We start from the raw sequence: 17,965 nt of genomic DNA, 5'->3' as shown, positions 1-17,965 counted from the left end.
GTGAGCTAAACTTAAGCGAAGATTATCTATAATAAATATATCGTAGAAAAAAAAACAAAGCTAAAACATTACGGACAACTGTGTAAAGAGAACTTAACGTCCGCAATAAGACGCCGACATTTTTTTAAACACAACAAACTTGGCCTTTGTGGCAACCAGGTCGGATGAGCCCAACAGCTGGTTAGACCGATTTGAGCATCTTTTCCCTTTCAGAACAACTGGTTACCGTATTGCATTCGATAACTAGCACTACCATCGTTATTTGCAATTCAATACCACAGTCTAAATATAGTCGGCCTTGGGACAAGCACAATGTTGCACTATTTCTGTAGGTATATTGGCATATCTTGCGTCTTCTGCCATAGCAGATCTGCAGCGTGTATATCGCGTTTGTGCAAAGTTGTTAACGGACGCCTTCTGGTATAGAGATGAAGTCTACAAGTTTCATTGTTTTTGCAGCTTCGCTACACCATAAGAGAGGATGAGCCATTGCGTCAGAATCCTTAAAGCTGTACCCAAAAATTGCAGAATGTCATACTCTCTGGTGGCATCGTGAACACTCGTCCAAGCTATGTGAAGGGCCTCTGCGTGATTACGTCAGTTATTGAAAACTACGTATCAGATCACGAACATGAGGATTTGTAGCGCGATGTACTGGTATATCCAAAAATTCGTTAGAGATGTCAATTTTCCAAACTTATAAGTCAAGATTTTTTGGGAACTGGTAAGATGACGTAACTTACAGTCATACAGAAGGACATGTAGTACGCACCATTTGAACAAGGGCATTTGATCCTCTCATAATATAGTGTCGACCTCCACGCGAATACATACTCGTAGCATCTAAAAACTTTGTATGTACTTAGATTGATTGTTAGCGTTTCGCCTGACTAATATTTATGTATGAGAAAATTTACCTATTTTTTTACACACCTACCCTTAGAATTCATGAAAAAAATATTGAAAAAACTTATAGAACGCTTTGAATGAATTTCAGTTTCATAAAATAAGTATATAATAGTAATAAGTTTTCATAATCATAGATTACACCCGCGGTGGTCGCGCGGCTTAAGCGTTGGACTATCACGCCGTGGGTCTCAGGTTCGAATCCTGGGTCTGGCAAGTAGGTACACATATTGTTTTTCAATTTGTGTGTGAGTCAGAGTATGGACCTAATAGGTTGAGCAAGTGGCTGACATCCATTTCTCGTAAAAAACAAAATCTGTTAATACACAAACCTCTACTCTGTGGAGGCCCATATGATCCTATTAAGATCGGACATGGTCGGAAAAAAAAAGATTTTATATAAATAAATAAATAACGTTGTATTTTTTTTATACATATATAGAATTATTAATAACCATGTTCTTGCTTTTTCGTACAATGTGGTTGTGAGTAATTTTGAATAATGACAAAGAATAATGGATAATGACCCACAGGCTTTGAGAAAAACACATAAATATTGTGTCTTCACCGGGATCGAACCCAGAACTCTCGGGTGGAAGGCCAGCGCCTTACGCACTGCACCACGAGAGCCGCTATGTTTTATTATTATATTACAAGTTAAATAATAAAATTCCATTGTTCCAAATGTTGAAAAATTATTTTTATAATACGTACAATAATTAATACAAACAAGACTACAAATACCAAAAAACACACATTTTGATCTTTATCGGAATGGATCTCATGACTGCGGATTGTAACTCATATAATTTGACAGATGCCTTCTTCAAGGTTTCTCTTCAACCCTTCGGTGTACTTGTGTGAGTGTAAAACCTCTGGCACTCTTGAATTTATCCGCGCTTATGAGCAGGTATTCAAAAGGCCGATTGTTAAAATGTGTCGCAATTAAGCATGGCAGTCGTAGCATAGTGGTGATGCACAGGGCGCGATACCCAAGAGACACAGGTTCGATCCTGCCGGGTGTCTTACTTTTTTCAAAAAAGATTTTTTCCATTGGCTATATATTTTTCTCATGAGTGTTTTCAGAATTATGTAGATATGTTCAATAATTAGAATGGTACATTCTTAAAATCCCGTGAATTATTCGTTGAATAAAAAAAATAATTAATTTAAATGATTTATAGTATTATAGGAAACATCCATAAATTTAAGTATAAATCATTTTATGCGTTTAACAAACTTATTAATCGACGTTTTCTAATTCTATTATTCATTGTTTTTCGTATTATCGTGGTCAGTAAATCGTAACTTTTATCGCACTGTAATAAATTAAACCAACAAACAAACGAATTAAACGTCTAGTAATGATAAGTCCGCCATCAACTATTTTTATAGCTTTGTAGTTTCTCTTTTTACGTAATTTACGAGAGCATTAGCCAGATCGATGTTTTCTCAATAATTTAGCTCGTGTCATAAGTCATCCACTTTTTTCCGAATTGAGCAATTTGAAATCGCAGTCTGTCGACATAAATTTGGTCTTACCAAATGCATGCTGTTATGCAGGAAGAGAGCGTCCCACAAAAACAAACATGTTTCACATTTGATTGCAGTACGACATAAAGATTAAGACCAAATTGAATTGTTTATTAAATTGTTTTTTAGTTAAATTCATATATACCATTGTCTGGGCGCAGGAGGTTTGTTTTAAATAATTTATATTGCAATTAAATTCAAGCAATACTAAAAAATATCTTTTTATTGTGTCAGAGTTCGTAAAATATTGATGTAGTCACATTTTTACAGTATGTGTAATATTATAGCTCGTGGTTACGTTCTAATCTACTTTTTTGGATATAAGTAGTAACAACTACTTTTTGACAACTCTAACAACAAATAGAATGTTACATTCTTAAATCTTGTGAATTATTCATTGAATAAAATAATAGTTAATTAAATTATTAGCAAGTTCAAGTAAGTTACAACAAAAAATCGTGTAGTGATCCATGCCGTCGGTTAGTAATTAATGTAATATAATACCTACTTTGATTTAAAAAATACAAAAGCCGATTGCCATAGTAACTAAATTTAGAAAGCGCTTCGGAGAGTATTGCAAGAACCATTTGTTAAAATTCGTCGCAATTAGATAAGATGCATATAATATGGTAGTCAATGCGCGTGGGCGCGAATCCCAAGAGACGCAGATTCGACTCCTGCTGTGTGTCGTATTTTTTTTCAAAAAGATTTTTTTATTGTTTATAATATTATAGTATTTTCAAATTACCTATGTATTACTTGAATAATTCAATCTGAGCCATTTTCACAAAATCTAAAACCAGTATCATCAAATATAATAATAATATAAACATAACTGCTAAATAAAAGCATTCGGAACTGACTTTTTTCAGTTAATTTCTCTACGAATTGTGAGATAGTTCTTTTCATAATGCCTTCGTTTGATTTCGCTTCGGGAATTCGTTCGCGGAGCTCCTCGTTTGTGTGTTCGTGTTTTTTTAGTTTTGCAGTCATCTCGGCAGCATAGTGCAACCGGCAGTTTATCACCGGGTCAAATGGCAGTCGATTCATTGAACAAAATAATTATGATTAAGTGCAAATCCCAGCTGATTTACAGCTCGGTTTGCCTCTGAAATGTTCACCCAACGTTTCAGTCCGCAGTAAATCACTTATACTTCAGCCATCTACGGATTCACGCCTAGAATACATTTTCATATTACTGGGAATGCGTTATCTAAGCTATTTTCTATGCTGAATGATGATTTGATCCAAATGGTAGACATTATTTTGATGCATTGTTATATTTATATCGAATGCTGTAGATAAGTACCCTACCTTAGACGATCTAGCGTCTTTCAAGATATACTGAACGTTACTAGGTATCCAATGTAGATAGTAGAATTATAAAAATTATTACATATAATAAACAATTAATAATATTAATTTAATACTATCGACTGAAGGTACTTGATGGAATTTGAATTTAAATTCTAATGAATTTAAGTTTTGTACTATTCCATTTGAGTCGTTTTTTGCAACACAGGTTTCGCCTTTCGGCATCTTCAGGCACTTTGTACACTCGCCAAAAGGCAAATACACACAACAAACAACGAATACAATAATTAACTCTAACTTATATAACAAATCAATATTTACATTAAAGTAGGTAGGTAAAAACTTCATCACCTACCTGTTAGGTCAAGTCAACTTTTAAAGACTTGATAGCATAGATTTTTAACTCCATTAATTCCGAATACCTTACAATTGTTCCCAGAATCGACGATTTACACCTCTTGAATGTAGTATTTTTATTGTTTATAATTATTAATGATCTATTATTAGGTTTTGACGATTTATATACCCTTATCAAGTGTATTATTATTGATAAGGTAGGGGTTTTTTTAATAAACACTTCAACTATTCATAATTTGTATATTATATTTTTATTGTGATCCTAGACCTAATATGTAGGTGATAAAGTCGTCACATACTTTATTGTATTAATTTATTATATACGTTATAATTAATTGTATTCGTTTGATGTGTGTATTTACCTTTTAATGAGTGCCCATAGTGCCTGAAGATGCCGAAAGGCGATACCTGGGTCGCAAAAAACGACTCAAATAGAATTTAAATTCAAATTCCATCAAGTACATTCGGTCGATAGTATTAATAAACAATTAATATTTAATAATGTATGGCAAACGCATGTGACATAAGTGAAAGTTTCGTTTTGCTCCATTTTCGGACCATTATAAATTGCACCTATTTTAAAAATTGAATTATTAAAGATTTTTTTAGTTATTTGCCGCCATCTATATTATCAAAAAAAATAATAATAATACCACCTGTTAATTACTAATATAAAATATAATACTAAAATAATAAAAATCGATAATTTATTGTGTCGCTACATTATGAAATTGTTATATTAATAATTGGTGTATGAGATGTTATTATAATGAAATTTGAAAGAACATCATATTATATTTAAAAATTGTCAGTAACTCAGCACGCTCTATGAATTGATTCCGCCTTCTGTACTTTTATTTTAACTTAGCCAGTCGAGTAAATCATGGCGAAATAAATCAATGAGATATTAAAAAATGTAATACCACATTTAATATAAAAATGCCAATGTTGCATTTATGAAAGATGTTCTAAGTACCTAAAGCAACAGTAGGATAACTGATATAACCCACTGTTAATAATCTTACAAAAAATTTTACCCTTATTACCTATTATAGTCCGCAGACAACAATTACCTACTACTATTACTATTTACCATAGGCGAAGGGTGACTTTTGGAAAGAGATAGGCTGCGGAGAAAGCACACTTGTTAGATATATTTACGGGAAATAAGAAGATAATCCTACATTACTACATACTAATGAATAGGTTCACAAAAATCCATGAAATTCCAAAAGCTCACTGATGGTATAAAATTAGGCAATAAATTTGAATTCTGTATTTTCCTAAACATTTATAAACGCAAGATACCAATTTATAATTTAACCCGTAAAACTAGACACTTTAAAATACTTCTATATTTTAAAGCACATACTTTTGTACAATATCAGACTGATACAACTGACTGAATAAAAATCGTCTTAGTCTATGAATGAATGAACTGATAAACAAAAATCACGAGATAAATTATTTTATATTTTTAACAACAATCAATATTTATATGTGATTGAATCCCATAAAAATTATTTTTTTTAAATTATCTTATTAATTAATTTGAATAAATGTGCACTTACGTAATATGTAAGCGCTCCTTAAATAGCTTACCGATTTCTATGGGCCGTCGCAGACATCTTGAAATTATGAGAAACAAACTTCATATAAAAAAAAAACTTTCGATTCACGCGAACATAATCCATACAATATGTGAAGCGAAACGAGATGTCGCCTATTTTTTTTAAACTTTCAAGACTTGGCATAAATTGTACTTATTGAAATAGGGTAAAATATCGTAAAATTATTATGATAATTATACAATAGATGTCGTTGGGCATATTTAAATATATTATTAGGTATGTGATTATAGTATTATTTAACATGTCAATATAAAATTAAAAATACATTTTTCTTAAGAAGGTAGGCTTTAAATAATCGCCTAGTATGGAGTCTTCGCCACTGCTATTTACTATTACGTATACTTAGTTAACTATTTAATTTGTATCAATTTAAAGTTCGATTATCTTGATATTAGTATTTTTTACTTATTTCAATGTTGCTTTCAGGTATACCTATAGTAGCTAAAACAGAAATTAAATTATATTCACTAGATAAGTAGTGCACATAATTAATTACCACGCAACCCTCGAAAAGAAAAAGTAAAATAACTAATTGATTTCATAATAAAGGTACTTAATACTTTTTAATATAAATAATTAACACATACCAACGTATTTATTAGATAGACATTTTCCTATTAATATCATAGGAAAATGTCATTAGCAATCGATACATGGATTGTGTTCGTCACGATTCCCTACTTAGCATTCGGCATAAATTCACGACTAAAAAACTCCCACCCAGGCGCTACTTTTTTACGTTTTCGCACCCCTACCCCCTAAAAAAACTTTGTGCGCCGAGATTTACGATTTTTATTGGTCGATCGATTTTCACGCTGTTTACGACCATTTGGCGGTTCATCGCAGCTTTTGACTTTATGTTACTTTTTTTTGAGCTTTTTATTGCGACAGCGAGATGACGAGGAAGGCTCGGTGAAAAATTTTCACAGTTTTATCGCGCTAAAAGTTTTTTTCGCGACGTCGCGCTGTGGCGTCTTTTATATTAACATCACGAAAAATATTAATTTAAAAATATTTTAGCAAATCATCTATGCGTCGAGGCAGTGAAAATATTTTTTTAGTAATTTCAGGTTATTTATGATGCGTATAACTTTTAACCTGCTGATTCATACATTTATATTTAGGCCTACAGTTCTTAAGCAATTAAGTGACAGTTGAGCTAAATTTTAAATAAAAATTTAAAAGCTCTCGTTCTTTTAAAAAAAGTTGTAGTAATAATAACGGCGCTACAACCTGTTAAATAATTTTTAATTTATTATGAACCATACTCTTCCGTTTTCGTATAAAGTGGTTCTGTTACTCCATTGAGATTTTGAAAGAAGTCTGTATTGAGTACATACCATTTTCCTTCATTTATCTGTTGATTTTTTTCGCCAACATTAATTATTTTATGTAGTGTTCTTGTGTTATTTTGTTATTTATTGTTTCGTGAGGATTTCGGAGGTCAATTTCGTGCTCTGAGAGCCCTTCGCTATTTTTGTTGGGCAGTCGTTAATGATACGCAACACTGTTTGAGATTCATTGACGTCATATGGATAGCAATTATCGTCCTTTCGTATGAATTTGGTTTGATAGATGCTCAGAGCTCCCTGTCCTGTTACTTTCTTGTGATGTTTTATGTTCCTGTGTTATGTTTAGAATAATAATAATAATAATAATAATAATAATAATATATGTTGACGCACTTTGTTCTCGAACTTGTTGTGACGTTTCGACTTATTGTGTCATACAAAGTATGCTTTTAAAATCCACTTCCTAAAAAAGAATTATAATATTTTTTTTATTTATTAAAAATTATTAATAAAAGGTTTTTACGACATTTCATTAGGTACTTATAAATATAGGTTGTTTTTAAAATAAAAATGAATTTTCATCTCTGATTATTATGTTTTCTTATCTCAACCTTAAATGAAAAATGTGATTCATGTAGATACCTAATAAATTTGTCGGGTTGAAAGAGTAAGTTGTGTCCATTCTAATTTCTAGGATTTATTTTAAGGCACTATGACTATCATTTCCTACAATATTTATATACTACCAAAAAATACTCTTCACCACTTTTGTAGGTATATGATAGATACATAGGACCAACTCGCGATTTAAAAAAATCTAAATATAATGTTGCAATACCTACTTGTATTTTATTTAATTTTGACTACATTATCAAAGAAATACCACAGTGAAACACACCTGGCGGTGAAGTGAAACTTTGAAAAGTCGCCATAAAAAATGTGACTGTTATATTATTGTCTGTTCCATTTATCTTTTTTAGACATCTCACTGTTATCAGGTACTTTCGCGCTGTGTATTTTGTAGGTACCTCCGATTTAAAGCTTTACTGACAAAAATAAAGCCTCTGATGTGATTGGTTACTGAGAGGTTTGTTTCGAACTTTATAGTATTTCGAACTATAAAATAATCATCACCAGTGTTGGCTATATAACCCTTAGCAGGCCTTGGCGTTCTTCAGAACTATACATTGGTGATACTTGGCCTATAATCATCAACTTACCTATATTCTAGCCACCTTAGTTTCGGCTATTTATATATATATATATATATATAGCTCGCCTTACTGATAACTCCTTCGGCATTCAATATGAGTGTTCTATGCATGGTAGTCTTTGCAATCATAAATGCTACGTGACCATTACAGATTCATATAAGTTATACAACCCCAATTAGTTATATCGCATATCCAAAAAATCTTGTCGGTAATAAAAATACTAGTTACATATTTAAAATTAACATACTTTGTGCAATACTTTTTTGTCAACTATGTTGTAGCTATCATTATATTAGCGATAAAACATCTGTTTTTTTAATGTATCAAATTATTCGACCGCAATAATAATTTCTCAGCGACTCATATAACGGTTTAGCTGGATCAGCAGATTGATTGGCGATATGAAATACGGTATCGCAATGGAAAATTAGTCGAATAATCCTTTCCCATTGTATCATATTATATTATGACTGTAATAATAAAAAAAATCACAAGTTACTCGTATTTAAACCGCTGACTCGTTCAATATAATTATGTACGCTTATTACGCTGCAAATAAAACCCGCTCCTGCATACATCTTCGACTTCTTTATCATCATCCTTCACACCCAAAATGTCATCTTATAAACTGAATTTCATTAAGCTCCACGAGAAAAGTATTTGTTATAGGTATACCGTATTTTACGGGCGTTTTTTATCAAAGGATGTTTCAAGAAGTTTTATTTAATACTGTTCAGGCTGTTTGGTATACCCAAGGCAATATGAAAATAATGTTACATACACCTAAATATACTAGTCGTTTATGGAAAATATTAAATTCGACAAAAGCCTTATTTTATATTAATACGAAGTTGTACTTTTTCTTTTATTTTTAATATCATATCGTAAAATCTCTTATTTTAATAAGTTAAAACAAACAAAACTTTACCTTTTGCGTTTCATTGTTACGTACCAACATAGCAAAACGGGATCATAAAATGTTGACCCTTTTCTGTTATCTAACGTAATGACCTTTTATTATGGGGTTATTCCCACTTGCGCAACGAATTTCAAAGCTCGTTAGGTAGTATAATGAGCTCAAAATAATTATGCTTCATGCAGTTTAAATAATACTTTAATTTAAAGGTCACACCGAAAACTATCGACTAATAAATTTGATTTTTGTTACATACCAACAATAAATTCATTACAATTGTAATTGGTAAAATTTTTGTAGTAAAATAATTATTACCTTAGAATCGTTTTTAGTGGTCCTGGTTTCACCTTTTCGCATCGTAAGACATTATGTGAGCATACAGTCTTATGCTTAAGGTGATACATCAATGAAACGGCAAATAATTTTCAACTATAGGCGCGACGAAATTTTTGACTCGCTCGCATTCTGAGAAAGAACGTCGAGCTGGAAACACGTCACTTTTTTTCGTGATAGCGACGGGCGTATTAATTCTTAAATCGTATAAAGATGACTAAAAACGTTGCCCATTTACTTTAAAAAGAAAACATGTCAATGAATATATTATTATTGTTACTAATAGAACAATAAACAGAACATTAAATGGAAGCATGTTGGATGTATATGACAAATTATAATATTTCGTTTGGCATGCGTCATTTGCACCCGCGACCCGCAATCCGCGCATCGCCTAGCCACGATCTTTTTAGACCGTGCCTCAACTGAGGTACAGCTTTAATGCAGAACTAACCCAAAGATGCGGAAAGGTGGAACATAAGTTTTCAAAAATGATTCATAATATGAAATAGTAAAATTACTCGAAGTCGATGGCATTCGTTAATACTTCATTGCCTACTTGTATTATGTAGGTATTTCTTAAATAATAATGTATTGAGGATGATTGAAAAACCATGGCTACTGACTTTCAAGAAGTCTCATTTTTCTGTATTTCATAATTGTCAGTTTTTCATTAGTATTTCGACACAATTCTCCATTCAATATTAGACTCAGACTATGATAATATGTTTTATTCAATACAATAAAAAGTATGTGATAAACATTTAGTGGATTGCCGAGAAAATACGTTGATTACAATTGGAAAATATTTTATTATTTTAATAGAGATGTTTTGACAGGTTTTTTAAATAACTTACCTACCATGTTCAAGAAGCTAGAAATTAATATATTGTTCCATTTTATCCTCAGGTCCATTGGGTTCAACAACAACACGAAAGGCGAAGACTTAAGCGAGACTATGTCCAGCCTCTTCCACCGCGAGGCTTCAATTCCTGGCAACCATCTCCAGCTGCGGGACTGGCTAGAGAACCAATTCCACTTCACAGGCCAAGATATCGTGCCCTGTCAACGCCCAATAGGATATTTCCTGATCCACTCTTCAGGGAGCAGTGGTATATGGTGAGCAACATATGAAATTTTGTTTATTCATTAAAGAAGATATTGATAAAAACATCATAGTTACTTAATTTTAATTAAGTTTTTTTTGTGACTTAAGGGGGGACATGCTCGTCGAAGGTCAAAATTGAGTTTTTATTGTATTTTCAAACCATGATCCTGGACACTCTTTAAACGTTGTAGATAATCTATTTATATAATTTTGAAGCCTTATTATCCTTTATAGTTATTTTAAACATTTAATGACTGCATGAAGTATTTTTGTTACATAAAATAGTATTCTTTTAAACCTCTCGCTCTAATGTTTTAGAATATAGTCATATTTCGGTACAGAACTGTGCAGTGGTGTTAAGATTTTTTACATTTATTAATTTTTAAACGCATTTATAAAACCATTATTATAATTTATTACGAGATAATTTTTGTAAAATATTCACGATAAAAAATTATTTTGATAATCTCTGTGATCCCAAATTTGACAAGAATTAGGCATTTTATTATTCAAAAAATCGGCAAGATTAACACATTTGAAGATGAATCTAAAGATATTTATTATAAGCTATGTCTTTGACCATTCAAGTGTGATAAAAATCTTATGAATAATGATTGCTTTATAATAATTATTGACCTAAGAATAAGGTAGTGTTTTTTTGAAATACGCCATTTCTTTTGTCATTCCCTAGTGGTTAAGCTACAACATACGGCCGTAGTCATAAAATGGCAAACTATAATTAAAGTAGGGAGTAAAATTATGTTAACGCGCGTGTTTGAACATGTACTTAACCGAATTTTTTTTTATTTTTTTTTAAACGGTACATGTTCAAACACGCGCGTTAATATCATTTTACTCCCTGCTTTAATTATAGTTTGTCAATTTATGGCTACGGCCGTATGTTGTAGCTTAACCACTGGGGAATGACAAAAGAAATGGCGTATTTCAAAAAAACACTACCTTATTCTTAGGTCAATAATTATTATAAAGCAATCATTATTCATAAGATGTTTATCACACTTGAATGGTCAAAGACATAGCTTATAATAAATATCTTTAGAATTATCTTGAAATGTGTTAATCTTGCCGATTTTTTGAATATTAAAATGCCTAATTCTTGTCAAATTTGGGATCACAGAGATTATCAATATAATTTTTTATCGTGAATATTTTACAAAAATTATCTCGTAATAAATTATGCTAATGGTTTTATAAATGCGTTTAAAAATTAATAAATGTAAAAAATCTTAACACCACTGCACAGTTATGTACCGAAATATGACTATATTCTAAAACATTAGAGCGAGAGGTTTAAAAGAATACTATTTTATGTAACAAAAATACTTCATGCAGTCATCAAATGTTTAAAATAACTATAAAGGATAATAAGGCTTCAAAATTATATAAATAGATTATCTACAACGTTTAAGGAGTGTCCAGGATCATGGTTTGAATATACAATAAAAACTCAATTTTGATCTTCGACGAGCATGTCCCCCCATAAGCCGACGTAGATACTCGTATATTAAATTTGCAATTGTTATTTAATACAATTTACTGATGGCAACTGCAAATTCTTGATGGAAATACATGATATTAATTAAAGTAAAACACATTAATATATGTATAACTTATAACACATAATTCTCAGGACCAGTGGACGAAAACGATCCAGAAATCTTCTAGCACAAGTGTTTAATACATTATAATATTCTGTTTTATTTTAATTGATATAATACATGTCAAATGTAATCTACATGCTATATTTTTATTTAATAAAATGTGTTATTTCACGTTCCACAATCCATATTAAACTGTTTCAACTATATATTTAGAAATATAAAAATAAATATTATGTTTTCCACTCACATAGTATTCGAAACATCAACATAAAATGGCATTGTTTGTCGGTACACATAGAGAATTTACTAGCTTCACAAAACTCAACTTATTAACTACCTACCTAGTAGCTAGTTCATATTAACATAACATGTGGTACAAATATAAATAATTAATATAATGTTTAAATAATATGAAAGTTATCGTGCATTGTTTCTGCCTTGCATTCTTGGTTTTCTTCTTCCTCCTTTTTTTTTTTATTAAAACTAAAGCAAGCCATATGTCCCAATTACGGTATTATAATAGTTACAGTATCTAGTAAAGCAGTAATGAAGCAGTAGCAGTGAAACTGAAAAACATGCAGAATAATAAATGTATTGTGACCTCACAGAGCATTGAACTGTAATTCTCTGGTTGAGAAGCTAATGCTTTGTAATCATTCTACATGAGTAGGTAAAACGCCATGGATTATCGGCTACCAATTATCTCTCAATTAATTTCGCAATTAACTACTAATCTGACCACGCAGCACACAAATATTGTGACCCAATAAGATGGTGTAACTGGTCCAGCAGGATAATTGCTCGTTATCGCCTCACGAGGCGTTTTGACCGCCGCCCGCTTTCCAAACGCCTCTTCCCGCGACCGATAATACTTTCGTGTAGATAGAATGACCCTTATAATATATTTATTAACTACATTTTTATGTGATATTTGTTCAACTATGTTATATTATATCTCATACATATTATAATATAATCTAACTTAAATTTTTTTCTCCAACTGTGGGTAGGTAACTCATTGTTTAAATAATTTAGAATGTAGCATTTCTTATTGGAATTTAACGATTTAACTAATGTATGTATGTAAAAATGAATGACGTAACAATTGTATTGTCTCGATTTTAAAATAAGATAAAATAACATTCTTCGATATGAGATTGAGCTTTGAAAAGTACCTTCTACGAACGATATTAGCATCGTTATTTTGTTCAAACTAAATTAGATGTTATCAAAGCACAGTAACTCAACTCTAACAATAATACGGGTATATGCATAGTCATTTCATACAACTACATAACTGTATCTAATATAAGGTAATGTCGTGATATTTACAAACTATGTAAGATTATTTATATTCAGTATTGCCCTCGTATGTAAGTGATATGATATTGAATTGAACGTTTCGTCATTGAAACTTTTACACTAGTGTACCGTCACTTCGTTTCATAAGTACATTATGATTAGTACAAAATTTTACACGAAACAAAAATGTACAATAATACTTCTTCTCAATTTGAATATCATGCCAATTTCAAAAATAATAAGTAGGTACCTACTTATTTGCGTAAATATTTCGTTATGTATTTACTATTCTGGTTGTATTTTTTTTATATGAACATATCGTATTAATGATTAAAAAAAACTGCGAAATGTTTGAAAATATTTTTAATTAAACTAATTTTGTGCAGAACATAAATAATATATATATATATTTTAAATAGTACGTAAAAATAGAGACATCAATCAAATTTGCGTTGTTTACATAGGTATATTAGTATTTAAACATATTCTGACATGTTTTGCTCATTACATTATGAGACGGGCAGATTGTGACATACTGGAGAATTGTAGATATATATGTTCAAAATGTATAGAGTGGCACCATGTCTACGGTAAAAGCGCTCTGCTTGTCTGCTAGCATTAAAATAGGCATTGCAGGAAACAAGACGTTCCGTACACTTTCGAATTGCCTACTCTAAGCTGAGTTACCTAAACCAATAGGGTGGTGTCAGTGGCGAATGGTGACATTTGGAAAGATATAGGATATGGAGAAAGCACACTTATTACGTATACTTACAGGAAATAAGAAGATAATCCGATATTACTACTGATAAATAGTCACACACTAACTTTTGACAACGACACACTAAATCGATGAAATTTAAACAGCTCACTGAAGATATAAAATTGAGCAATGAGTTCGAATGATTTCTTTTTCCTAAAAAAAATATAATTTATAATATGACTGAACTACCTGATAAATAAAAATCAGGAGATAATTTTTATTTTTTATTTTTAACAACAATCAATATTTATGTGATTAAATCCCATAGATTTTTTTTTTAAATTGTCGTATTATTAATTATTTTGAACAAACGTAGAACTATAGATAATGTGTTACGTGTAGCTTCAATAGCCAATCGATTTGTATGGGCTAGTACAGACATCCTGAGGTCACGTGACATAAACTAATATAAAAACGCCCGGATTCACTAGCAAACAATCCATAGAATACAATGTTGAAGAGAGACGCGATGTGGCGTATTTTTTTAAACTTTCGACAGATGTGCTTATTATATACTACATTCCTTCATAATTATACGATTATGTCGTTGGCGAATTGAATAAATTATTTTTATATACTATTTATTCGTCTAGTATGGAGTCTTCGCCACTGAGTGGTACCAATATTGTACTTTAATTATTCAAACAGATGCCAAGTAGGAAAAGGAAATCAAACAAATATATTTTTACTTTTATTTACACACACATATCTATATATAATATATTATAGATTACTTGTTATTGTTTTTATAATATTATGTGCGTCACATAATATATAGTTTCAATAATAAACAAAGGTGAATATTTTTGTTTAGGTATGCGTTTACAGTTTTTTCTGTGGTAATTTTGTTTTCACTGCAGTATGTTTATTCGCTCTGTCAATGACAATCTACAATTAACACCATTGATAATGTTGGGCAGTTTAATATATTTATTGTTCAATATCATTGTATAAATAGTGTGCATATAACCGATTTTTCAGTTCAACGACATGTAATTCCAACTTACACGATAACAATGCAGAATGTAGCAAACCTATCTCAAAGCAGTAAGCTAGCATTGATCCGCTGCATTCATGCATGTCTGGTAGTGCGTATCAGTACCTACACTTTCCTTGATAATATTGCCTCAACTTTCTGCAGTTGGTGCAGATATGAGAGAATCCACAAAAGTGAGTGATTACAAATGTGGAATATATTTCCATTTATATTAATTCAGTTATATTCATTGGCTTGATAATCATGTGTGGATCTTAGTCGCTTCCTAAAAATGTTTTTTACGAAAAATTACTATTTGTTCAATTACTGCGTATACCTACAATAAAAATCCAAACATGTCCTTCATAGGTACTGACAAATCAGATTTTTCAGATGCGAGGCTGGAACCCGCTATGCACGATTTCAGAAGCGGATGTTTTTTCACTCATACACATCGCATAATATGTACAAATTAAAATGTTTGCATTAATAAAAATGTACGTACATGTACAGACTATGTGAAGTTTTCATCTTTCCATAATGTACTAAGTTCACAGATATTAAACAAAAAAACGTTAAAAAAGCGTTATCCGTTGGCTAATGAGACAATATCTAGTAAGTAAATACTATTAGGCAGTAGTAGTGAGTAAAATTGTAGAATATTTAATTTATCCACTCTGATAACAGAATAAATATTAAATACATACATCTATATATATTCTACCTACATAATCTGTCAAGTATTACTATCCTATATATATTATATAAATGTCGTACAAAGAGCAAGAAATATTCTTTATATTTGACAAAGGCTAAGTCATCGGTATTAAAATTATGTATTATTTAACGTATTGTAGTGTTCGATGTGTGGGTTATGGTGTTGAGGATGATGATGAAGAAGTCGAAGATGTATTCATTGGGTCTATTCTATGCTTATCGACCGCTAAAGTGATAAAATGATAAATATTGTCAAACTTAGGGTAGGTTTGTATCAAAATATTAGCACATATTGTAACAATTACACGAAGCTGGTTTTTATTGTTGCAATAAGTGCTATATTTTAACAGCACCTATCTTGCTGCTGTTAAAATATCACACTTATTGCAACAATAAAAACCAGCTTCGTGTAATTGTTACAATATGTGCTAATATTTTGATACAAACCTACCCTAAGTTTGATACTATTTATCAATTTAGTGTTCGATAAGTATAGAATAGACCCACAGGAGCGAGTTTTATTTGCAGCGTAATGGTCGGTACGATAGTATAAATACAATGACAGTACAAATTAAGTACTGAGATAGTACGAGCCAGGTACTTAGATTCGAGTGAATTTTGATAAATCAGTATTCGTAATTTATACAATCAAAAATAATACCTAAACATTATATTCCAGTACATAATTATATTGAACGAGTCAGCGGTTTAAATACGAGTAGCTGTGAATTTTATTTATTAGTACAGTCATAATATAATATGATATTATGGGAATGGATATTAAACTAATTTTCCATTGCGATACCGTATTTAATATCGCCAATCAATCTGCTGACGCAGGTAAACAGTCGTTTACCGGTATATGAGTTCCTTGGGAATTTATTATTGCGGTCGAATAATTTGATACATTAAAAATAGATATAATGATCAATAATATACTGACAGCTACAGGATATTAAAACTCTGATTATGTTGTAACTGTACATATTGATAGGTACATAATTTTTTTTTAGCATATAACCTTTTTATAATAGAACGCATTGTCTCAAAGTAGTATATTATTTAAAAGAAAATTTCCCTATCAGGGTTAAGTTCAATTAAGTTTATTTAGCAGTGGTTATGTTCGTTAGGCAAGATTAAATTCCCACTATAAACTGTTATTAAAATAATTAATTGGTCAATTACTCACCTTATATAGACTATGTCATATTTACGTTGTATTGCATAGGGAATCATTTCATGGAACAGTATTGACTCGGAAACTTCGAAGTAAGAGCACATCACAATGACATGCCTTGATATTATGACAGGCGAGTCTAGTTTTCCATACAAACTCATAGCACTACAAGGTGTTTTTGGTTTATTAACATGTATGCTCAACTTTTAAAAATCACTAATTTCCTGAAATTTAAATATGCAAATATACGCCCACTATGGCCGAGTGGTTTACTCGTCGGCTTATAATGTCGTAGGTCTCAGGTTCGGATCCCGGATCTGACAAATATACATATTATTTTTTCAATGTATGTTTTGAGTCAAGAGGAAGGACCTCATAGGTTGAGCAAATGGCAACCATACAAACAAAAAAACCTAAGTATTATTTTAATGATTACGCAGACCATCCGCTTCGTGGAGGTGTCTTAATAGATTTTTTTTTAAATATGTATGTAGGTATTATATTTAGTTTACTATTATAGTATGCCTCCTCAATGAGTAAAGAAAGAAGAACAATGCACGGTGACAGTTCAAAAGTCATATCCTATTGTACAATAACAACCAAGTCTCAAGCAATGTATTGAGCTGTATGCTTATTAGCCATTTTCTCAACGCATTAACCTTGAATACAAACTCAACTAATAAATCCGAATTTGTGACTTTGACTCTAAAAGGCGAACGTTTTAATCTAACGATTTGTATCAAAATTCAATACTGGATTGAAAAGTTAAAAAAACATATTATTATCTATTTCATAATCGTCGAT

General features: G+C 31.0%; 1 protein-coding gene across 1 annotated transcript in view; it reads left to right on the top strand.

Annotated features, from left to right (window-relative positions):
- Fur2 (furin-like protease 2) overlaps positions 1–17,965 on the top strand; it is a 122,652-nt gene that overhangs the window by 21,644 nt on the left and 83,043 nt on the right. Inside the window, exon 2 of the mRNA XM_085945763.1 lies at positions 10,406–10,615. Coding sequence (XP_085801889.1) covers positions 10,406–10,615 — 210 coding nt within the window. The remainder of the gene's footprint in view (positions 1–10,405; positions 10,616–17,965) is intronic.

This window comes from Rhyacophila brunnea, unplaced genomic scaffold, assembly GCF_057557595.1.
Source record: "Rhyacophila brunnea isolate RB1 unplaced genomic scaffold, BYU_Rbru_1.0 scaffold_19, whole genome shotgun sequence".
NCBI lineage: Eukaryota > Metazoa > Arthropoda > Insecta > Trichoptera > Rhyacophilidae > Rhyacophila > Rhyacophila brunnea.
This window is presented reverse-complemented; position numbering and strand designations above follow the sequence as displayed.